Below are 23,266 nucleotides of genomic sequence, written 5' to 3' on the forward strand. Positions count from 1 at the left end.
CCTCGGGCCAGCGCCCAGCCCTCCTGAGTCACGCTCGGGCTGCGGCGCGGGCAGGTCCCGGTGGCAAGCTGTTTGCTGAACCTGCTCCTCCCTCAGCTCGTTCCTGAGTCCCGTGGTGCCAGGTCAGGGGGAATGCGGCCAAGCAGCCGCAACCACATCCTCGACACGGCGGGGCCGGATGCGCCCAGCTGCCCCAACAGCCGGCACCGCTCCTGCCCACAGCTCCTCGTCCCTTAGGGCATCCTCCTGCCTCGCAAGGGCGTGCACACCGCGGTGCTCGCTGGCTGCTCCCCAGATCTCGTGGCATGCCTGGCCACGGGGATGTGACCCTGCTGCTCATGGGGAGGTCGGCTGCGTGTCCTTAGGGTGCAGGTGCGTTCCAGGAGGCCTGCGTGTCACCGGCGCTGGTGCAGGTCGCAGCCCGCCCGCCCTCCTCTGCAGCACTTTTGGCGCGGCGGCGGAGGAAGGGCGTTGATTGCAGCCAAATTGCAGTGGGCGTGTGGAATTGTTACACGTAGGTGAGCGCTTCCTCCCTGCTGCCACGTGTAGTACCTGATCCGTAACAGCTGGGCCGAGATCTCAGGATAATGCCTGACCTAAAAGTGGAGCCAGGCTCTCCAGCTCCCCCAGCATGTGGTGAAACTCCTGACCCCGACACGCACGAGGTGAGTGCCTCCCTGGCGTGCTGCCATTCCAGCCGGATTGCTGAGCATCTTACACCGCAGCCTAGGACAATTCAGCCCATCCTATGGACAGTTTGTGCTGCAGGGCAAGAAGCATCCCACCTCTCCTCAGTAGGGTTCAGTGACTCAAGGTGTTTCCCAGAAAGTCCTAAGAGAAGTGATGCTGGCACCACAACAGCAAAGCTGGACAAAATCGGGCTTCTGGGTTGCTGCTCAGTCACAGCAAAGCAGGACTGATGGTGGTAAAGAAGCAGTTGCTCCACCGGCTGAAAGGACTAACTGATATTATGCGGAAAAATCTGTGCTGTGCCTCTCGCTGCCCCAGGAAGAATGTGTGAGCGCACAGGAAGCAGAAGGAAAGTATTTCTCCAATGCCGCTCGGATCTTTGGAGCAGCGCTGGCTTGCAGTGACGCTGCCGTCTGTAGGCATGCGGCTCCGCTATTTGCTCATTCATGATTTCACTTTGCAGTTTGCAGCAAGCACAGAAATGTGGGTGTTTAACTCACTGCAAGCACAACATTGACTTCAGTTTGGAAAACAGCCTAAAGAGCCTCCTCACGAAGCTAATTCTGGTGTTGCATATACTCAGAGTCCTGTGGCTTGCATTTTTATGAGCTGCCACTGAGGAGCTGGGTTTCAGTATGTGGAGCCAGAAAGGATCTGTGTGTTCTTCTGCTGAGTAACCCACCTACGCTTCGGTTTTTATTTGCAAGCATATCTTGCATGATTTGTGTTATCCCTGATGAAACAGCCTGATATTCCTGGAAGCCAGCGCACTGGCATTTACGCCACTGCTTAGCGAAGCGGGGTCAGGTGCTGTCGCTGGGACAGGGGCCGTGCTAGCATTTGTAGCCTCTGGGGCTCGGATGCTGCCTTTTTGTCAAGCTGGGGGTGCAATGAACTTGCCAAGGCTGAGCGTTGCTCAGCCATTTCATAGCTGGGGAAGGCGAGGCCCAGCGAGCTGATGCCATCAAGTGATGGTGAGACAGCCATGGCAGCTGGGAGGACAGCACAGATTTCCTGCCTGCCTGGCGCTGTAAAACTGCTCCGTGCTGAAGATGTAGTGCATCTGGCCATCCATAATAGATTGGCCTCCTTGCCTGCCATCTGGCATCGCTAAAATGAAGTTTTACCAAGTTCAGAGTGGCCCAAATCGGGTCACTGTCAGCAGGAGAAATGTGGTCACTTCAGGTTTCATAAAAGCAGAGTATTCCCAAGCTCTCCCAGGGGATCTGCAGGGTACGTGTAAAATATGTGATGACTTACAGTACCGTAGGCTTCAAAGGAAGGCTGGAGCTTGGCCCCTTCTGCCCAGACACACCTGGAGCTAACCAGAACAGGGCCAAGGGGTGATGAGGAGCTGTGGGGAGCAGGTGAAGCCCTGCAGCCCTTTTTTGGGGGCTTGGTACCTGGTGTGAGGAAGAGAAGGGTCTGCTGCATCGTGCAAGGAACCCCAGCTCCATGCACTGGAGCCCTTATCAACGCCACCCTGCCTCCCCCGGGGCTTTTATCCCCACGTATGGATGGGGAAAGAGAATCTGAAGCGGTCCGCAGCGCGTGGCTTTCACTCGGGGCCCTGTGCACCAGGCGCCCATCCTGCCGTGGGTGCTGCTAAGGAGGTGGTTATCACCTAATGACAAAACCTCCTTTCCGGCCGTGCCTTTGACTCACTCGGTGTCTGTCAGCAAATGCCTTCGTTCCTTTCTGGCCCTGTTTCCCCGTGGGTGAGGCAGGATAACAACACTGCCCCGTGCCTCCAGGCAGCTGAGCTTGATTGCTCCCTGGTTTCAGGTGCACGGAGCCACAGGTCTCCCTTCAGGGCAATTGGGGCTTCTCCTCCCACCCTGCCACTGCCCACGGTTTGTTCATTTGTTCGCTGTGCTGGTGGGAGAGGGCCTGATCCTGCCCTCCTTACACCAGGAAGGCTCCCGCAGATGCCACGGACGGGGAAGAATTAGGACTCGGATGCAATTTGGATTAGCTAAACATTAAGCTATGTCCAGGTGGAAAGGAGCACCCAGGGCCCCGGAGCAGCATTCCTGAGGTCACAGGACGGGGGAGCAGCGAGCGGGGTCCCCGGCACGGGGAGGCACCGAAGGGGCTCAGGGCTGCAGCCGGCCCTCTGCCCTGGCTCGGCTCCAGCGATTCCGGTTTGCCTGGAAAGAGCATTCTAAAAATGGCCAGTCTTCCCCTCAAAGTAGGTGAAATATTTATAAACCCGGCCTCTAGAGGAGACCTTTTGCGTAAGCATCAGCCGCTCCGGCTTCCAAACGCACGCGCTCCCCAAAAGCCAGCTCGCTTGGAGAAGGGGCAGAGGCGACTCGGATCGCGCTGGCCGCGGCGACAAGAGGGTGGCGGGGGGACAGCGGGTGGCAGCCCCGGGGGCCGGGACCTGGGCTGAGCCCCGAGGGATGCTCTGAAGCGCGGCCACCGGGGGGCTCCGGGGGGACCCCGCTGCGCGCCGCTCGCCCGCGGGAGGCTCCGCCCGGCCCCGGGAGGAGGAGGAGGACGAGGAGGAGGAAGGAGGAAGGAGGAGGAGGAGGAGGAGAGGGAGGAGGCGGCGCCCGGCGGGGCTCGGCGGGCTCCGGAGGCACAGCCGCGAAGGAGGAGCGGGGCCGGGCGGCGCTGGAGCCGCATCGCCGCGGGCCGCCCCGCGCCGCCGCCCAGGATGTGGTGGGACGAGCGGGTGTCGGCGAGGTTCCGCAGGAACCTGCAGCCCACCCTCACCTACTGGAGCGTCTTCTTCAGCTTCGGCCTCTGCATCGCCTTCCTGGGGCCCACGCTGCTGGACCTGCGCTGCCAGACGCAGAGCTCGCTCTCGCAGATCACCTGGGTCTTCTTCTCGCAGCAGTTCTGCCTCCTGCTCGGCAGCTGCCTCGGAGGGGTCTTCAAGAGGACGTAAGGAGCCGGGAGCCCCCCCCGCCCCCCCCCCCCCCCGCAGCAGCCCCGGGCTGGGGGCGGCCAGCGCCGGGCCCCCCGCGCCCTCCCCCGGGGCTCGCACGGCTCAGCCGGGGCGCGGAGCCCGGCGGCCCCCCGGCAAATGGTGCTGGGTGCCGGGTGCTGGGTGCCGAGGGGAGGTTGGGGGCGAGGGAGAGAGGGAGGGAGCCGAGGGGGGGCAGGGGGTGCTGCTGGGGGCTGCTCAGGGCCCCGCTCGCCCACCCGTGCCCTGCCACCCGCTGCCTGTGCCCCCGAGCTCGGGACAGGGGCAGCCGCGGCGCGAAGTTACAGCGAGAACTTCCTGGAGGATGTTTCCCTTACCCGAATCGCTTATCGCAAAGATAACATCGAGGGCCTGTTTTAATAACCCCGTGTCAGGAGCTGAGGCACTGCCAGGCCCCCCCGGCAGCGGGGGCTCACGCACGGCGCGATGCCAGGGGACGAGGGCAGCGGCGGGCGTCAGCGAGGTGCAGCCGAGCGGGGACTCGCACCGAGCTTCTGCCCAGGATGCGTTTAAATTAAGTAATGTGCAAGGCTCAACCCTAAAGGTTGCCAAACTGGCACTTGGTCGGAGGCTTGATGACAGCTCCGCTCTCCCGAGGCTCAGCTGGTTATTTACATTGCCGCTCGTTCTCCAGGCAGTGGTGTAACGTTTCACCTCCGCGTGCGTCTCCAGACACACGTCATCTGTATAAATTTAACACGTATATAAAAGAATCTTGCATGAGCCCTTCAATTCTGTCCAAAGCCCGTTTAAAAATGGTTTGTTTAAGTCTTGTCTCATGACAAGTGGAGAGCGTTGGCTGAGTTAGGTGGCATCAGAGCACCTGTGAAGTTACCATCCCTGTCCGGGAGCTGTCCCAGCCGCCGTGCCCAGGCAGAGCTTTGCGGAGCAGCCCAAGCTGTGCTCCCGTGGGCTGTGCCAGGAGAGGATCACGGTGTGGGGGGACGGGGACGGTGTGTGGGGACCTCGCCCTGGGTCCGACACAGACCCGAGGCTGCCGGGTCGGCAGGCAGTGCTCTGTCAGCCCCGCTCTGCTTCGAGTGTGTTTGAAGGAGCGGCGGAGGAAAAGGCAGAATTGTTTCCTGTCATCAGCTTCCTACCCAAAACCTCCTGCCCTTGGCCAGCACCTCGTAAAAACCAGCTTGAGGTTTCGTGGTTGGAGACTCCTGAACTTTTAACTCTGCAGCAGCAAGTTGGGGAGAACAGCGCGCGCACTGCTCGCTGTGGCTGCGCACCAGGACGCGCTCGGGGCAGGCGATCGCAGCCTCCCTGAACAAGGGGCTGTGCTGTGCCCGCGAGCCCCGGCGAGCAGCAGCAGCGCTGCTGGGCAGGAGGGTGTTTTGGGTGGCTGTAGTTTGTGAGCGTGCCGGGGTTACTCGGAGCAGCGCAGTGGTTTGATGCGTGGGTTTGCGCAAGCACGTTAAGTGTGCGGGCTCTGAGCTTCGCTCTCCCCTCCTGAGTTGCCCTGCCGCGTGCTCCTGCTCCACGGGCTGGAGAACCGAGCGGTCCCGGGGCAGGCAGGAGCATCGGGATGGGCTTTGCTGGCTGGGAGAGGGTCCCAGAGCCTCACCTGGCAGCAGTGCAGCTGAGCCGCGGTCTGGCTACAATTAATTTCTAATGTCTCAGGGACACAGGCTTGCTTTTGGTTAAAATCATGTTGGTCTGAGCCCTCTGCTCTGAATGATGAGCGTGTGTGAGAAAGCAGCGTTGTGGCTGGGTTTAGTGGCAGAAGGGGCAGGTGGCACCTGAACGCGGCTCTGGTTCCTCTCCACAGAGAAGCTGCTGAACACGGGGCCGCGGTCTCTGCTCTCCCGGCCCTGCTGGAGCCCTGGAGCGCTGCGAGGACAGAGCATAATGATGGCAACAGTCCCTCCGCAACTCGGTGTGCACCTGGATTGCCAGGACAAGCTCCAAAATTCCCTCTCCTGCTAGATTTCAAAGAAAAAAGTTTGTAATCACAAGCAGTGTACAAACGTAGCTGTTGCTTCCACTGCTTGCAGCAGGACCTTGGCTGTGCCCTGCGGCCCCTTGGCTGGCCGGGGGCACGGAGCAGCCTCCCACCTCGCTGCCGTGCACGTTGGGCAGCTCAGGCTCACAGCACGGGCTCTGCTCTCTGCTAACGTGTGCCTGGGGATCACTGGGCTGTACCTGCAGCTCTGGCTCAGAGAGAATTCAACTTTTTGTGAGGTATAGTGAAATCGTTCTCTCACGTAGGTGGGAATAAGGTTTGGGGGTCCTGGTAGAGGTGCCTTGACCAACACAGCCCTGGGAGCAGCTGATGCCCTTCGTGAGGAGCTCTGTGCACCCACGGGTGAAGTGCACCAAAGGCTTTTCTCTGCTGGCCTTCACCTTTTCCTTTTCAATCCATTTTTACAGGATTTTATGCTTGCATTGTAAAGCTAAAGCCGTGCTCGCTCTGTGCTGCTGTGCCACACGTGCTCGGGACAGAAGCACCAGGTAACTGAGCACCTGTACCCCACCTGGCTTTTTTTCATTCTGAAACTGCCTTTGTGAAAACCTTGTGTTTTTGCTTTTGCTCCCAGTGTCAGGTCAGCCTGAGCACACCCCGCTGGCATTAGCAGAGGAGAGGAGGGGGCTGGCGTGCCTGTTGCTGTGTTGGGACCTTGTGCAGGCTCTGCCTGAAGTCAGGATCCCCACCGGGACCAGGAGGGTTATGAGATGGGACCCTCTGACCCTTCCTTCTTTCACCTGAACCCCGGGTGCCCGCTCATGCCGCAGAGCGTCCTCTGGGAGCAGCGGCCCCGTTCCCTCCCTGCCCTTCAGACGCCCGTCCTCTGAAGGTTTCTGCTCAGACACGTGGATGGTGCACACAGGACGGTTCTCACTGCAAAGGAGAGCAAAGCCTTGTGTTGCTGGGAGAGCACGGAGCATGGTGGCAAGCGCGGGCTCCTCGGGGGAGGCAGCGCCACCCAGCCAGGCTCCTCCATCCCGGCCAGTGCTTCCCGCTGGAGACCGGGGTACCCGAAGGCAGGAGTGAGATAATCCAAGCCCTCTTCTTCCTCCGTGTCCTCACCTTGTCCTCTTAGGGCTTTGGGGTTTTAATGATCCGTTTTGCCAAATGGAATTAACCTGATTATTATTTTTCTTCTTGACGTGTTGGACTTAGAAAATGCTTCCTGAGGTAGGGAAAAATGTCCTGTGAGTTGGAAAGTGCCCACTGCGACAGGAGCCGTGAGCTGGGACTCGTTCACACTGCAAGGGAGGGAGAGGGCGAGCTTTGCTGGCAGTGACCGCAGCGTGGTGGTACATCCCATGGAGCAGGTCAGCCCAAACCTTTTGGTGCCAGGCTGCAGATCTTCCCCCAAGGGTTGTGATGGAGCCGGGATGTGTGCAGGGTGCTCCAGGAACCCAAGAGGTCAGAAGGATCATGAAGCCCACTTTCGCAGTCTGTATTTGTACTGAAAATCAAGATGAAGCAAGCTTTTGCCCATGGCATTACCAGACTTGTTTCACGCCCTGCTGGAACAGAGCCTGCCCCGGGACAGGCGATGGATGCGGCTGGCACAGAGCCGAGCTGTGCACCCGAGGACACGGGGACTGGTTCGTGACGGGCAGGGCAGCAATGTCACGGCATTAACGTCAGGGTGGCTGTTTAAGCCCTTTGGAAGGGCACGTTGGCTTCACATCAGCAAGGCACAGGGTTCAGACCCACTCTGAAAAGGTGCTCCCGAAGAGGTTTGTCTCTGAAGGCATCCCTGGCTGGCTGTGCGGTGCCTCCGTGGGTGCTGGGCAGTGTCCCTTGAGTACCCCAGGGCGATGCGGTGTGGGAGGGCGGCAATTCCTTGGTGCCCCCAATAATGCCAGAGCCAGGGAAGGGGCAGGAAGGCTGCGTGCTGCCCCAGGCTGTGTGTTGCTGCTGTCTGGGGGCAGGCTCGATCGTGTGATTAACGTCTTACGGCTGCAGGCAGGAATTTCTGCTCTTTGGGGAACGGTGAGGTTGTGCAGTGCTTTTTAAGAACGTATTATTTGCAATTAATGTTTAACTCCAGTAATGAATGTGCTCCCTAGCCAGGCACACGCAGTGCTGAGGCTGCCTTGCTGGGGCTGCAGAAGAGAGGAGGCGTTTGGGGAGGTCTCGGTGCGCGTTCCTCCATCGCTCCCAGCCTCGGATTTGCCAGCTGCTGGTGCCTCTGCTGCTCGCCCTCCTGCTGTACCCTGTAGAGCGCTGCCTCCTCTCTCCAGGCTCGAAGCTGCTTCTCAGTCATGTGCTAGCTGTTTTTCCTGCCGTAGCTGTGCACATCTTGCTTTGCTCCTTCCCTCCCCCAGAAATCCCATGCTGGATCCCCGTGTTGCTGTCAGAGGAAGATTGGGAGTCACAGCTTTACAAAACGTTGGCTCGCCCAGCGTGGTCTCGCTGATGGGTGAGTGAGGTTGGGCTGGGTGAGGTGGGCACACCGAGCCTCCGGTACCACCCAGCTTGTGCCACCAGGCCCGACGATAAAGGACAACTGCTCTTGGACTGTTTTCCTCCTGACACTGTTGAAGTGCAGCACGAGCAACAAGCAGGACGTAGGAAGGCAGATTACTGAGAGCTTGCAGATGAATGAGGGCCACGCAGAAGCACGGGTGTGACGTGCCTGAGGCTGAGCCGTTCTGGACGAGCAGCCAGGGCAGGAGGACCGGCACCGTGGTGCCCAGCCGGCTCTCGTGGTAGCTCTGCCTTGTGCCTCCCCCATGCCTTCTCCTGCCTCTTTGGGCAGAGCGTGAAGTGGCTGCAGCAAGCAGATGGCCTGGGGGAGCGAGCTGTGGGCGTTTCACCTGCTGGCTCCGTGCCTGTGCTGGGGATGGACGTACCCGTGCGTTCCCCCAGCTGCACTCATTGCTCCTTAGCAGCCCGTGGCAGGGAGCTGCCGGGCGCTGCACCGGGCTTGGGGCAGGGCGTGGGAGCCCGGGCTGGGAGGGACGCGCCCGTGCTATTTACTCGCTGCTGTGACTCTGGAGTCCCATCTTTCTGCTAGCCTCAGTCGTTCCAGTGCTTCGCTGTCTGGTCCCCGTTTCCTTCCTTCCTTCCTGCCTTTGGACTTGGCAGCTCCGGAGCAGCGCGGTGCCAGCCTGGGCGCCGTTCTCGGGCTGGCGCTGGGCTCGCGGTGCAATGCACCAGCTTCCTGCACCGTGCCTGTCCCTCGGGCTTCTCCCATGGCACGAGCGGGTCAGAAAGCGGCCGCCTGTATTGAGAACGGCCACGGTCCTGAGCTCTGTCCTGCTGTGCTGGGGGATGGGTGATGCTGCCAGAGCAGAGCACAGGGTGCAGAAGGGGAATGGTGGATCGGTGCTGTTAACAAGGGAAGGTTCTCGGGTTGTCTTCTGCCTTGAAATGTGCAGAAAAGGTTTGAAGGGATGGTTGCTCATCTTGAAAGCTGCCTAGAAGATCTGCCTCTATGGGGCATCACGCTCCAGGCAGGAGATGTGGTGCCCTGGGCTGGTTACGGCTGGATGTGGGGGCAGAGGGAGCAGGGTGTCCCCGTCAGCCTGCGGGGACATCGCCTGCAAATGTCTTTGCCACCAGCTGGCTTGGGGCTGAAAACACAAGGCAGTGCTGTTATGGATGCTGCTCTCACGACACTAACACTGTCCTGTCTCTCCTCGTTCCCTCCCTCAGGTTGGCTCAGTCGCTGTTTGCGCTCTTCGCCTCGTCCCTCGCCATCTCCCTAGTCTTTGCCATCATCCCCCTGTGCCACAATGTGGTGGTCCTGGCTGTGGTCATGGCTGTGGCGGGACTGGCCATGGGCTGCATCGACACCATCTCCAACATGCAGCTGGTGAAGATCTACCAGAAGGACTCGGCCATCTTCCTGCAGGTGAGCGTGGAGCCTGCGTCCCCCCTGGCTGTGCTTCCTCCCCTGAGGAAGAAGAGGGAGGAGCGCAGCCAGGCTCTGAAGAGCGCCGTAGCCACCAGCTCTACTTGCGTGCCTCACCTCTTGCAGGCCCTTCATTTCTTCGTGGGCTTTGGAGCGCTGCTGAGCCCGCTGATCGCTGACCCCTTCCTCTCCGACACCAACTGCATCCTCTCGAACGCCACGGCCAATGCCTCCAGCAACCTCCCTCACATCCGCAAGTCGCTGGTCCCGCACCACCCGGGCAACCTGTCCCACTACGACCTGCCGATGAAAGGCATGGTGGTCACCCGCGTCTCCTACGCCTTCTGGATCATGGCCCTCATCAATGTGAGTGCTGCAGGGGCTGTCGGTGTGCCGCAGACCACGGTGGTGTTTGGGGGTGCCCGTAGGGTGGTGCCAGCGATGGAGGAGGCGTGCGGGTGGTTGTGCTGGTCCGCAGCAAAGGGCCGTGTTTGCTAATGCCTGGGTCACAGCAGCAAGGAGCAGGTGCCCGGGGCAGGATGTGCGCGTGTGGAGTGCGACCGCGCAGCTCATGGTGCTGAGCTGTGGGGGCTGTGCTGCTGGATGTGGTGTCACTGTACTGTCCTGCGGGTTTTGTCTGCTCTCGCTGGAAGCTGCTTGTTCCTCTGGCATCCGTGTAGTCAGGATTTAAAGTGGTTCTCAGTGCTCAGATCCAAAAAACTTCCTCTGCGGTCAGCCTGGGGACGGGGCTGGTGGCGTGGGGAAGGCGTGGCGGGAGGGCGATTCACAGCCTCTGTATTTGTAGGAAAATGCCCACCGAAGGGCTGGGTTACTGGGGCTGTCGCTCCCCTGGTGGCAGCAGCAGCCCTGCAAGCATGCGTGCAACTGCCTGTGTCGATCTGGAGCGATAAGGGCAGTGGGTGTTGCAGTGAGCATCAGCCCGGAGTGCTGCTGGTGGTGCCTGGATTGATGCTGAGGGCAGCAATGGCTTAATGTTGCTTTTTTTCCCCGATCAACTACGAGGGCAGTTTTTAGAAGCAGGCCCAGTGGCTGCTCACTGCCCCCAGCTGTGCAGGTTTAGCCATCGCCCTTCCACTGAAATGCAAAGCTGTGTTGGTGCTCCCTCTCCCCAGCCCAGGCTGACGAGCAGCCCGTGATCTTCCGCTGCTTCATCTGTGCAAGGCAAAGGGCACAGGTTCTTTCTGCTCATGGTCTGCCCGTTAGCTGATTAACTAAAACCCCAGCACACCTATTCCAGCGGTGCTCATCGGGCCCGCTCAGCTCGCTGCTGTGAGCAGAGCAGTCAGCCCAGATATCTGGGCAGGTGCTGAAATGAGTTCCTCTGCAGAAGTACCGAGAATGATGTTCTCTGCCTAGGAGAAGGCTGTTGTAATTACCTCTGACTCTGTGTATGCCATGGGAAATGTGCTTTTAATTACACCAGAGCAGTATCTATTTTGCCAGCCTATCTTGGGCAAGCCAATTTAGTTTCAAAGGCAGCGCTTAATATCTGCCTTGAATTCAGCGCGCGTCCAACGCCCGGAGCACTGACGGGAGGGCGGTCAGCAGAGCCCGCTCTGTTCCCACCACTGGCCCCTGGACATTTTGCTGCTGTTGCTGCCCACGGGAGCAGGATGGGACACCGGGCTGAGTCCCTCTGCACCCAGCAGCTGGTGTGGGCAGGCCACGAGCTGGGCTTGAGCATCACTGCAAGCGCTGTCGGTGTGGGTTGTGTGTGCACGCAGCGAGCAGGACCCCTGGGGAGGCAGCGGGATGCTGGTGGGCTTCTGGGCTGAGGATCAGGTAACGAAGACAAGGGGAGCTGGGGAGCCAGACACGCGCTGCGCACGCAGCTCTGGCGTCTCCTTGCCAAGCAGAGCCGTTATCGTCTTCTCCAAAGCCTTGCAGAGGGAGCTGACTCGATTCCTTATTTAAACGGGATAACCCAGCCTGCTGGTTGGATATAGTGTGGGCAGCTGCGCTCCAGAACCGACCCTTTAAGGTGTAAACATTTGAGAAAGGAGATGGAACTGAAAACCCCAGGGAAGGGGATGAAATGAGTAAGCTGTAGAAATGGAAACCAGAACCAGCAACATTTTTTTTTTTTTTTAAATGGTCAAAACCCCAATTCCGTGCCAGTTCTCAGAGGGCTGCGTGTATTCTGACAGGACAGCTGAAATGATTCATTTCAATTTCTTGCTTTGTTTAAAGTTGAAATATCTCAATTTGACTTTGGCATGAACACAAAGTGTAAAGCCGACGGAATAGTTGTTTCAATGTTCTTGAAGCAAAATGTTTTTGCTTTAGTAGAATTAAATGGTTCAGCATTATCAAAATGAAGTGCTTGGATGACTCACAGCCAAAATTTTTCATTCTAAGAGAAAATTTTGGCTTTTCAGCCAGATTTGGAACAAAAACACAGTTTAAAATTCAGTTTCCCACAGAACGGAAATTTCATCATCCTGCCTGTTCCAAGGGGCTGGAAGTCAGGAAAATGTTCCTCCGAGAGGGATGTGTTTGTCCGGAAGGTGGTTTCCCAGGGGAAGTGCAGGACACTCCATTGTGCTTAGGTTGCTTAAAAGTAGCCTGGACGCGATGGCAGGGAACAACCCCATGTTCCTGGGGGGGAAGACTGAAATAGAAACTGGAGGGCAGGATCCTGGAGTTATACTCACACTTAACGAGTTGTTGCATCACACAGTTGAGTTTATAATAACAGTTAAAAACTGCACGGGGCTGGGGGTGATGTCCCCAGCAGTTCAGTGCTGGGGCTGGAGCAGTAGCTATAGGCAGTGGGGCTCTCCCTGGGCATTTTGCCTTTCACCCCGTGCAGGCTCCCAGCTCGATGTTCCCGTGTTCCCTCCATGAGCCAGGCTTGTTCTCGCTGCTCCACCTCCAGCTGGTGCACACGGGAGCTGCAGGAGCTCGTGGTGTGGAAGGGACGGTCCTCGAGCTGTCCTGGGGCAAGGGTAGGCTGCACCTGCGGTGTGGGTCTGTTCCTTTGCCGGGTGAAATGTGCCCTGGCAGTGCTCCGCCGTTCACCTCTGTTTGCTCCTCTCCACCTGCCCGTGTAACAAGCCAAGTGCTTTCGCGGACGCCCCGTCCCCTGCGCGCACCCTGGATTTATGGCTGGGCTCTCCCGCAGGGCTGCTGGTCACGGGTGACTGTCCCCAGGCGCCCTGCCAGCAGGCCGACATGTGGGACACAGCCCTGGCTCGGGATGGGGCCCTGGAAACCTGCTTGCTCCTGAGCTTTTGCTTTCCTTTCTTCCCTGAGCTCGCTTTGGCATGGTAGTGGGCGAGGGCTGCGCTTGACGGCAAGTGAGAGTCCAGGTTTTGGGCATTTAAACAGCCAGCGCTGGTGAGCCATCAGCAAGCAGTTCATGTCTTCATGGGGTCAGGACGCTCGTGCACCCAAGGCGCTGCCAGCTTTGAGGTGGTACTGCCTGGATAAAGGGGAAGGGGACGTGTTTGCTTCGGGGATGGGGATGCAGGAGCAGGGACGTGCCCATGGTCCCGCTGGGAACCATGAGAGCCAGGCACCGTGGCCCTTTGTATAGGCACTAAGCACTCCTTAAGTGCCCGGAGCTGTTATCTATCTGGCCAGTCCCTCTATGTGGTGTGTTGTTTTTTTTTTTTTTTGCAAAATCTGCAGTTTAGAAGAATAAAAATCTGGTCCTGACCTCCGGAAGGATTAGAACTATCAAGCAAATGCGTTTTTCTTCCATGGGACCGAACTAACTGTTCCTATTCCCATTGTTCCCAGAACAATGAAGTCCTCATAAATGAATTCATGCAAGAGAGGCGGGTGTGGGGGGGAATTCTCCATACATTTAAATAGTGCCACGAGCCAACAAAAGGCAGGAAATTTGGAGCTAGAGCTCACACTTGCTCACAGACATGTAGAAAACAAGAGCTCAATGGCTGGAGAGTGAGCTGTCACTTAGGATTTCCTGGCTTTCTCCCCCAGTGTGTTGCAGAATAAACACTGCTTGGTTGCAGCAGGAGGAGGAGGAGGGAGGGCTGGCCAAGGGCAGACCCAGCTTCATTTACTTCCCTCTATTTTCTCTCCCCCCCAAAAAAAAGATCTAAGTCCCTCTGGATTTGGAGGCACCACCAAGTCGTGGGTGTGTGCAGGATGCAGGCTCGTCCCTGGGCACGAGGCAGGGTGCTGGGGGGTCCTGATGCTGCCGTGTGATGGATCCAGCGGGCAGGTGCAAGCCTGCGGTCCCTCTCTTTTGTCCCCACGTGTGTAGCACCAGGTGGAAAGCCCTGACTGCAGGGAACGGTGCTGGTGGGGGCCAGCACCCATGCAGTGGGGACCCTGGTGTGTAGGTGACTCTTAGGCAGCTGTGGCTGAGAGGGCAGGGGCTGGAGGAGCAGGGTGGTTGCTCTTGGTCCCAAGTCCCTCAGCAGAGGCTGTACTGAAGGGTTTGTTTGGGGCTGCTTGGCTGCAGCAGTGCCGTGCCCGTTGGCCCGGGAACCACGAGCTCGTCTCTTACGAGATGCTGAGCAACCTCTGCTAACGGCTGGACAAAGCAGGTCGTGGAGCAGCTTGTGCATTCCTCACAAAGCATTTCAGCCAAAGGTCTCCATTCAAACTGCTCTGCTCTCCTTTCTGCTCAAGAAAAAAAGCTACTTTATTATTATTCTTTGTGCAGAAGTAGACAAATGCTTGGAAACCAGAACGTTTTGGTTTCAAAGGGTTGGTACAGGCTTCAAGAGGTGTGTATTGGGTGCCTTCTGGTCTAGTGCTCCCGTCCCCCAACCCAGATGAATGGTCCCAGCCCCACCAGGACCCACTCACACAGATTGTTTAGATTGAGAATCTTCTCAGCTTGATGCCTTTTTTTTTTTTTTTAATATGTTTCACTAACAAGCCTCAGTCCTTCCTGCAGTGGCTCCTTACCCCTTTGCCAGCCTCTCTCCTTGCCCTGAGGTCAGGGCAGCATGAGGTTGCTCTCAGAGGGAGATTAACTCACCAATATCTATTGCGGGTGCTGAATCTAGCTTCCTAAAAGTCCCTCGTGAGTGGGGAACTGGACTGTGCTCTGTGTGGGATGTGTGCAGTGCTTACCTGCCCCTCTCTGCTCCTCCACAGCTGCCAGTCCCCATCGCGGTGTTCTTCTTGCTCTACAAAGAGCGGATGGTGCCGTGCTTCAACAGCAGCAGCCGTCCACTGCTGTCGGCAGACGAGCTGGCGATGGAAACACGACCTACAGTGAAGGACGATCTCGCTACCTCCGTGCAGAGACCCCACGCAGCAGGAGGTGAGCTGGAGGCACCTCTCTTACGGGTCTGGGGGAAGGGCCGTGAGCTGGGGGGGGGAAAAAAAAAAGACGAATTTCAGAATGTCTCCATTCAGTTTAACAAGTGAGCTTAATTGCTATTGTCTAAGGAGAGAACTTTCCAAAACATACAAGTGAGTGTAATCCAAAAGTACACAAACAATCCAGTTTGGTGCCCAATTGCCCTCAGATTTGTTGGGACCGTAACCCCTGAACAGAGGTTAGTATGCTGCCACTGGGATCCCAGGCTGCTTTCCTGCAAGCTCCCCGAAATTAAACCTGGGCTCTCAAGTTTTTTAAGCACACGTGAAAGTCGTGCCCCTTTATTTTCTTCTGGTTTCCAGTCAGGTTTTGAGCTGGCTCCTCCGACTGTTCAGAATAAAAGTGGCGATCATTCTGCAGAATGCTGATTTTTTTTTTTATAGATCTGAAAGGAATAAGGATAGTGCCCTTGTTTGAGGCGAAAAGTTAAATTCCAGCAATAGTTTGAACTTGTGACTACACCCCGTTTTGTGGACAATAGTAGCATTGTTCTTTGCTACCCAAGAGAAACATATCAAAGTCAATTCTTCAGCTAGTGAATCTCGGAAGTAATCACGTTTTAGGGCTATGAGAGGAGTGTTGTTACAGAAGAGATGGCTTTACCGTAACAATTAAATTTTAGGGAAAACTTGAAAGCAGATGCAGTTAGAGATGTGGTGAGGTGCTGCAGAGAATGATTCGTAACCGTGCCTAGTTGTGTGGGTTCTCTGGTGTCTAGTAAGGCTGTGTTCATCTAATAGCATTTCCCTTAGCTGAGACACTGAGGGCTTCTTTCCTCAACCCAGCTGCCCATTTTCATACAACCCACTGAAGCCTCATGTTCATCAAATCTCCATCCTTCTCTTATACGCCTTTGGGATTAATCCTTAGAGAAGCAGGAAGGCTGTATGGCTGACTACTGTGATCTTTGGCAGACACGTCTGTGCTGGCAAAATCCCTCCTTCCCCATAGAAGTAGTGAGAATTTCATCTTTGTCCGTGCAGGAACAATCATCTCACCTGCTCTGGGTTCCGAGCGCAGGTACGTTAAGGCTGGTGCTTTGCACTCCCTGGAGTGCGACAAAGTGGTGTGGTAGGGGCCAGTCGGCCGTGCCTGGGGTCCTGGTCCCCAGCTGGCTTGAGCACATTCTTGTTCTGTTGTCGACTCAGAGGAAGCGACACCAGCTTGTGTGTTTATCACCCTCTTTCCCAGAGCTGGCTTGTTTGGTTAAATATTGTTTTACTGAAGAATATGAGCTGTCCTGGGCAGGGCTCGCCCATGTGGCTGTACCGACTATGAGGGACGCTGAGCACGAGTGCTGGGGCTGAACGGGCTTATTTCTTTTGACTGTACGAGTGGGGCCAGCAATGTGGAGCTCAGAAATGGGAAGAAGAGCCTAAGCAGCTACTGAGAGATAAGCAGCAAGTATCTTGGAGAGCTAGGATCCCAGTCTGTGGATATAGCAGCCTCAAAGCATGTCTTCCTTCTGAAGTTTTATAGGTAGGTACAGAAAGCCGTGTTGGCAGAGGTTAGCAGTGTTCCACGTTGTTCACAGTCCTCTATGCATCTCTGTCCTGCAGCCGAGCGCAAAACAAATCCCCATTGCGGGCTGGCAACCACCCAGCCCCAGGGGGACGTTCCAGCTAAGTTTGCTTTGCATTGTTTTTCACCAGGTCATGATGACTTATTTAGCTGCTGCCAAAGCAAAAACTTCAGAGGGGCTTCTTACACCTACTTCGCAGTCCACATCACTGGGGCTCTTGTTCTCTTCATGACTGATGGGATTGTGGTGAGTTCAGCTGATAGAGGGCTCTTGTCTGAGCAAAGCTATATGGCTTTCTTCCTTCCAAATCACTTATAACAGCCCAAACCCAGAGACAACCACATGTCCCTCGTGTGTAGCAGGCCGGACCTGAGGGTCTGCCTGTGCAGCAGTCTGGCTCCCAGGGTAGCTCATTAAAAGCTAATCAGTCCGGCTGATATGTGCCCTGCTTCTTGGGAGGGTTGTGTGACTTCTCTAAGGCTCTACGGTGCTGCAGCTAGATTGCTACTGCTACTAACCTAGCCAGTTTAGAGCTGGAGGTGTGGCGTTGTCTACTTGTGAGCAGTGGAGGTCTCTTCTCACTTCAGCCAGGGCACAAGCACAGCTTTGTTTTATGTCATAAGAAACGGTGGTTCTTTGTTTGACGGGTCTCCTGAGCCCACAAAATCCAAGAGGAGAGCATGCATGCAGTCCCTGTAGCGGCCTGACAGCATGCCCCTCACCAGCGCAGTCACAGCGGGTTTGCTGTACGTAGCACTTCTGTCCAGATGAGGAAGACTCACTCTTGGCTGGCTGCTGTTCCTTTTCTTTCAACAGTTTTGTCTCAGTCCACTCAGGGTAAAACGCTGCTGAGTCTCACTAAGGTGTTAAACAGGAGTGGGGTTACACAAAGCAGCTGTCAGACGCTGGAACTTTCTAGGCCCTCCATCTTCAAGGCTGATTGAGTCTGGGTTCTTACTAGGAGAGGTGTTAGGAATGCGCAGTTCCAAGCCAGTCTTTAGGGAAGAAAGCATCTGTATAGATAAGAGCTTAGTATGCATTTTACCTAGCAGAGCTGTTAAGTCTTGCCCTTTTAGGAGTGCTTAAACCCCGTGTTCTCCTCCTGGTGGAAGCTTGTCTCCAGCTGCAAACTCTTGGGAACGAGGTTCTCTGAGGTTCGATAGCAAATCCATAGGTGGGCTGTCCTGCACAGTCACAACACTGTGAATACTTGAGGGACAGGATGAAGTTGCAAAGCCTGTAAATCACCACGTCGATGTGACATGCTGTTTTGTTTTTCCCACAGGGAGAGTACTCGGGCTTCATTTACAGCTATGCAGTGGAAGAGCCTCTCTCTGTAGTCCATAAAGTGGCTGGCTACTTGCCCAGCCTCTTCTGGGGATTCATCACACTGGGCAGACTCATTTCTATTCCCGTGTCCTACCGAATGAAGCCAGCGACTATGGTCTTCATCAATGTGGTAAGGCTATTTTTACCACGTCTGTCCTCTGCTTGCCTCCAAGGTGCTCGTTTTGGTTTTGGTGTGCAGAGCTGCAGCGATTCTCAGGGCATACCTCGGCCAGATTTGCACCAGGCAGTCTGACTAGCACACACGAGCTGCGTTAATCTTCCTCTGCAACACTCTCTCTGTGTTTGCAGCTGATAGATATAGGAGGTAGCTAGGACTTACAACTTGATTGTACTGCTTTTCTGAGCTTGCTCCTTGGTTAATCTAATGCCAGATTTCTGAGAGCACCTAGTGAAGTGTCTGCCAACTTTATTTACTTTGCACATTATCTTCTCTTGCATCTACAGGGAAATTAATGCTTGTGTTAGCCATAGGAAAGGGAAGGAAGTAAATCTACTAGTTTAGTAAATTCTCTGCTTAGACTGTAGCAGCTATGAAATAAATCAAGTTAATGTTAGTTTGCTTAAATTAAAATATATTCATTTGAAAAAAGGGGAAGGAAGCCTGTAAAGGGATATATAACAAAGATATATAGAAGGATGTGATAGACATCAGTGCAGGAGCTGGTCCCATTTCCCCATCATGTTGTGTTGGTTTTTTTTACAGAAAAAAGATGGCAATTAATTTACAATTTATTTAAACCAGAATTTATTTTCATAGCAAGTCTTACAGTAATATTGATGTGGTGAGAGAACAGGGTTGACAGTACACATTGGGATGTTTTGAAGGCCAATATCTGTTGCAGACAGGCCACAGGTGAGGAAGCTTGCTTGGCACCTTGTTGCTGGTCACTCTGAGAACAAATTTTTAGATACCAACAGCTGCAGCCAAATGAACTGCAATTATTTTTAAAATGAGTATAATAACCTTCTATTTCAGAACACAGTCACTAGTTACATGGGAGCAGAGAAAGCTCAGCCCCAGCAGATCTAGATCAAATAGCTGGTGTGAGCAGTCCTATGCATATGCTTAGTTACTTTTCTTAATTGCATGACTGCTCTATTAAACCCGAGGACAGGACTTAGTTTTTTAGCAGCTGCTCATATTTGCAGAGAGGAGGGAAGAGCCTCCAACCCTTAATAGAAGCCTTCTCACTTCCCTTTAAAGGCAGGAGTAGTAGTATCATCCAAGGACAAAAATTGGCTTGACTAACGCTTGATGCCGTGCTCGCTGGTTAGTGCTGCTCTGTGTAGTACAACAGAGCAGTTCTTGGCAGTCGTTCCAGCATTATAGCAAACTGCAGTTTGAATTCGTTTTCTTTAGAATCCAAATTGCTCTTGTGTATATGTGCACACACCCATAATTAGGGCCTAAACGATTAAGAAACACAACTTGAGTTGGTATTGCAGAGCTCCCTCTGCTGACTCTTTGCCATGGCTAACTGTGTTGTGGATGCTTTTGCTATTACTTGTACACTAAAGCAAGCCAGAAGTGAGGGCAAGTTTGTTTAAACTTATTTGGCTCTTTGGCTCTGCTTGTGAGGGGTAGGGTTTTGAGCAGTTATTGAGAGCGAGTGAATGCTTTAGCCTGCTGAGTAAGACTTATTAATGATAGAAACATTTATATTATGGAGGTAGCAGTACTGTTGTATTTAAAGCCAAAGAAGTATTTTTCCAGACATGATCTTAAATCTCTACCTAATGAAGTCAAGACAGATAAATTACTTATAGTCATTTTAAGTCCCATTAGAAAAAGAACCAAATTCTGTACTGTAAAGATAGATGGATCTTAATTTGACTTGTTACCTCAGTTTTTTTTTTTTACAGACTGTGAAAATGTAGTTGTTGTTGTATTATGCTGGGGAAAAAAAAGCTAGAGTTACTGTAACTCAGCATTTACCTTCCTGCTGACTCTGTGTTTGTTGTTCACAGGTTGGAGTCCTGATAACCTTCCTCCTGCTCCTGATTTTCTCCTACAGTGTTGTCTTCTTGTTTGTGGGGACAGCATCTCTGGGTCTGTTTCTCAGCAGCACTTTCCCCAGCATGCTTGCCTACACTGAGGACATCCTGCAGTACAAAGGTAAGCAGGGATTTGGGCACGCCTGGCAGACTCTGAAAGTAGGCAGGTGCTCAAGGCTAGAGCTCAGACACCATCACACCTAGCAAATAAATCCCCTTCCCTCTTCAGGGATGCTTAGGAGGACTAGAAGAAAGATCTACTATTAAATACAATTTTCATTCAAGCTTGTAGTCAGGAAACCCCACTGCACAAATCCCAGATTCACTGTACTAATAACTTCTACAGGCAGGGATCCAGACTGGTGCTTAGTTTCCTGCAGCTTTAGAGCTCTCAGGGACTGACGAGGATGTCTGTTCTGACAGCATCATCCAGGTTATCAGTGAACTGAAAATCCTGGTTTGGCCAGCTCTTATAGGAGGTCTCTGCCAACCTTCATCTCTGGGACAGCGATGCAGAAGAATGAGTTTTTCTCAGCAAGAAGCAACAGCACCTCTGCTGACACAGACAAGTTACAGAACAGGAGATGGTTTTTGCCTTAAACTTTTATCTTTTTGTACTACCCACAAGTTAGAAGAGTGATTCTCAACATTAGATGGAAACATCCATTGAGCGTTTGTACATCTTGTACAGAGAGGTCCGTGAAAGAATAATTTAAAGAAGTTACCAGCCTGGTCCTGGTGGCTGAATCATTTGTTCTCTGTCAGTATCTCTCACACTGTTTCTTTGCAGGCTGTGCCACGACTGTGCTAGTGACTGGAGCTGGAATTGGAGAGATGGTACTGCAGTTACTGGTGGGATCGGTAAGTGTTGGCAAAGGAGAAAGACAGGGCATGCCAAAAACTGAGTGGAACTTTTAAATAGAAACCTTAGTCTCAGTTTTGCACAGTTGCTGTGGGGGAAAAGTACTGGTTTACATTTGAGTTATCGAAAAGTAAAGCTCTCGCCAATTGCTAATTAGGTATTTGAGTGCTATGATGACATGTCTGTTCCTATTTCTTTTTTCCCCTCCAATTGCAGATTATACATGATCAGGGCAGCTACAGTTTCCTGGTCTGTGGAATGATCTTTGGAGGCTTGGCCTTTACCTTCTACGCTTTCCTCTTGTTTTTCCACAGGATGTACCCCAAGCCCCCGTCAGGTAAGAAAGCGCCAGCACTAAGCCCTGCTTTATAATGAGAGGAAGAGTGGCATATGCATCAATACATAACCAGGGTGCAGCACTTCAGCAAAATGCAAGGAAATGTTTATTTTACTGCTGCTTCCTGCCCCTTCTTCCTGCTTTGACTTGCCCACAAAGCCTTGGCAGCCACAGCTCAGAATTTGCTTTCTTTTCTGTTGGAGAAGTAAGGGAAAAAACTAGGAATGGTCTGTGAATATCACAGAGGAAGCTTAAACCAAATCGGATGCCAGCTGTGCTAGCACTGCATGCTATGGCTGAGCTAGCAGGAGTAAGCCCTGCTAGCACAGACTGCACAGGCTTCCCAAGGCTGTTCCCTGGCTAAAATCCAGAGAGCAATTGGGTCTGCCCTCCAAAGCAGCTGTCAGGCTCTTGAGAAAAGCCTCACCGATTTAAAGATTTTTCTTACCTATTGTGTCAGTCTATATATACTGTTTTCCTTTTCAAGCACCTTTTACAGAAGGGGCACTGCATGACAGGCGAGTAACTTGTTCAGGTTACTGGAGATTGAGGCCTTTCTTCCGTGACCAGCAAAGCAAACAAACTAGTGGGGTGGGTGATAGAAGAGCAACATCCAGTGAGAGAGCTTGTGCATGTTCACTTAAATGTCTATCTAATGTCAATTTTGCAGATATGGATGCTGCCTCACCTGACAAACCAGCAGTAATGGATGACACTGGACAGTATCAGCGCTAAAGAAGTGGCCGTGCCCTAGACGAGCAATAAAACAGCACACAATTAAGCAGTACTATTAAGGATGATTTCACATTTAATGACTAAATCATGCAAGTTTTCTGCAATCAAAAGCACATTAGTCTGGGTAAGTCAGAATCAAGAAAACGTCCTAAAACACCATGGGAAGCTAAGCACAAGTTGCCCGTACCACGTGTACCAAAAAGACTATAAACATCAGACTTACCCTGTATCTGAAAGGCTACAGCAGTAGGGCAGGGATGATGGAGAACAGTTAGTCCTGCAAATGAGCTTTCATTACCAATTCAGGATGAAGGGTGGAGGTGAACAATTTGTTCCATATGTAAGACTTTGAAATTCTCCTGGCTTAAGTCATTGAACTTAAGAGGTTTTTCTTTTGGCCTGTGAAGTACAGGAACCCTTACAATTTACAGCACAATACTGGTTTTGAGCTATTTTTTGGTGCAACACAGGAGTGGAGTGTATGTGATCTCCATGAATACTTCCAAATGGGAAAAATTATGCTATTGGTAGAACCCACCAAGTGCACAGTGGTAGCAGGCTCTATCTATATTTGCACAGTTGATTCTTGTATATTACACGGTATCAGATGTTCACTAAGACAGTGTCTTATTCAGCATGCTAGGGCCTCTTGATTATTAAAATCATTAGCTTTTTTTTTTTTAGAGTCAAGAATGAGTTGTGATGTTTTGTTTTGCTTTAAGTCATTACGTTAGCTGCTACAGTTGCAGTGTCTTTTAGGGCAGTTTTATTTCTAGCTTCCAGTTGAAGCTTAAACAGAGGTATTTTGGAGCCAGCCTCCAGCTGCTTAATCTGTGCAATACTTATTATAACAGGACAGGTGCCTTCTGTAAGGTACTCTTATAACCCACGCATGGCCTATTACAAGCTACGAAGAAAGGACTGGCTTTAGAAGAATGTAAAGCTACATGCATCTGTTTCTTCAGTGAGTGATTGGACATGTACTTTTTGCTTTAACTGCTGTATGTGGATGTACATATGTACGTGTGTATATAACGCAGTGTTTAATTAAAGGTGATTGATTGCTAGATTCTCAGCACGACTGGACTCAGGTAACTTAAGCCCTTTGTGGCCAAGACTATCAGCTACTATATTCAACAGTTCTGACTCTCACATTTAGATTGAATCTAACAGCTGGTAAACAGAATTTCTGTTTTCCCAAGCAGTATATCTTACCTTCCATAAACTATCTTCACGCAGGGCTTCTGTAGAAATCCTCTCAGGAATGGTTGTCTTGTTGAGCTGATGCTGTATACATAAACCCAAATGCACTCTAGGTCAAAGCAGGAAGGAGGATAAACACAGTTGAATTTGGGGCTTAACTCATCCCTACACTTCAGGAGCCCTCCTGCCTCACATCCAGTGCAGTGTGTGCTGTAATTCTTCTCTAGAGCCACAGGATGCCACTGTAACGCTCCTGGAGACAGCTGGGATGAAAAGTAAGTGGTGTACTGCAAAGCCCAATCGCAGCAAAAATAAATAAATAAATCTGTTATTAATAGAGACCCTCCCACTATGACAGCATTCTCTCCATCTCTGTACAGAGGAAATGAGCACGAAACAATAAACTGAGGGAGTTTATTTAGAAAGACATCTATGCAGATTACATTTATATCATACCAGGCGCTGTCAGCTATTTAAAAAAAACAAAAC

General features: G+C 53.2%; 1 protein-coding gene across 1 annotated transcript; it reads left to right on the forward strand.

Annotated features, from left to right (window-relative positions):
- Nucleotides 1-3,332: 3,332 nt before the first annotated feature.
- On the forward strand, nucleotides 3,333-22,649 carry MFSD4A (major facilitator superfamily domain containing 4A). The gene is made up of 10 exons (XM_048071043.2): nucleotides 3,333-3,582; nucleotides 9,246-9,444; nucleotides 9,571-9,810; nucleotides 14,545-14,713; nucleotides 16,426-16,541; nucleotides 17,581-17,754; nucleotides 19,614-19,761; nucleotides 20,431-20,501; nucleotides 20,719-20,839; nucleotides 21,510-22,649. Exons 1-10 carry the CDS (start codon nucleotides 3,353-3,355, stop codon nucleotides 21,572-21,574), a joined length of 1,533 nt encoding a protein of 510 aa, XP_047927000.1. The 5' UTR covers nucleotides 3,333-3,352; the 3' UTR covers nucleotides 21,575-22,649.
- The last annotated feature ends 617 nt before the right edge of the window (nucleotides 22,650-23,266 follow it).

Source organism: Anser cygnoides, chromosome 25, assembly GCF_040182565.1.
Source record: "Anser cygnoides isolate HZ-2024a breed goose chromosome 25, Taihu_goose_T2T_genome, whole genome shotgun sequence".
Classification (NCBI taxonomy): Eukaryota; Metazoa; Chordata; class Aves; order Anseriformes; family Anatidae; genus Anser; species Anser cygnoides.

What these genes read in the sequence shown, in the direction of transcription:
- MFSD4A (XM_048071043.2), top strand. Translation starts at nt 3,353, where the DNA reads ATGTGGTGGGACGAGCGGGTGTCGGCGAGGTTCCGCAGGAACCTGCAG. An exon ending in CTATGGTCTTCATCAATGTG is followed by an intron (nt 17,755 to 19,613) that starts GTAAGGCTATTT and finishes TGTTGTTCACAG; the next exon opens with GTTGGAGTCCTGATAACCTT. An exon ending in GGACATCCTGCAGTACAAAG is followed by an intron (nt 19,762 to 20,430) that starts GTAAGCAGGGAT and finishes GTTTCTTTGCAG; the next exon opens with GCTGTGCCACGACTGTGCTA.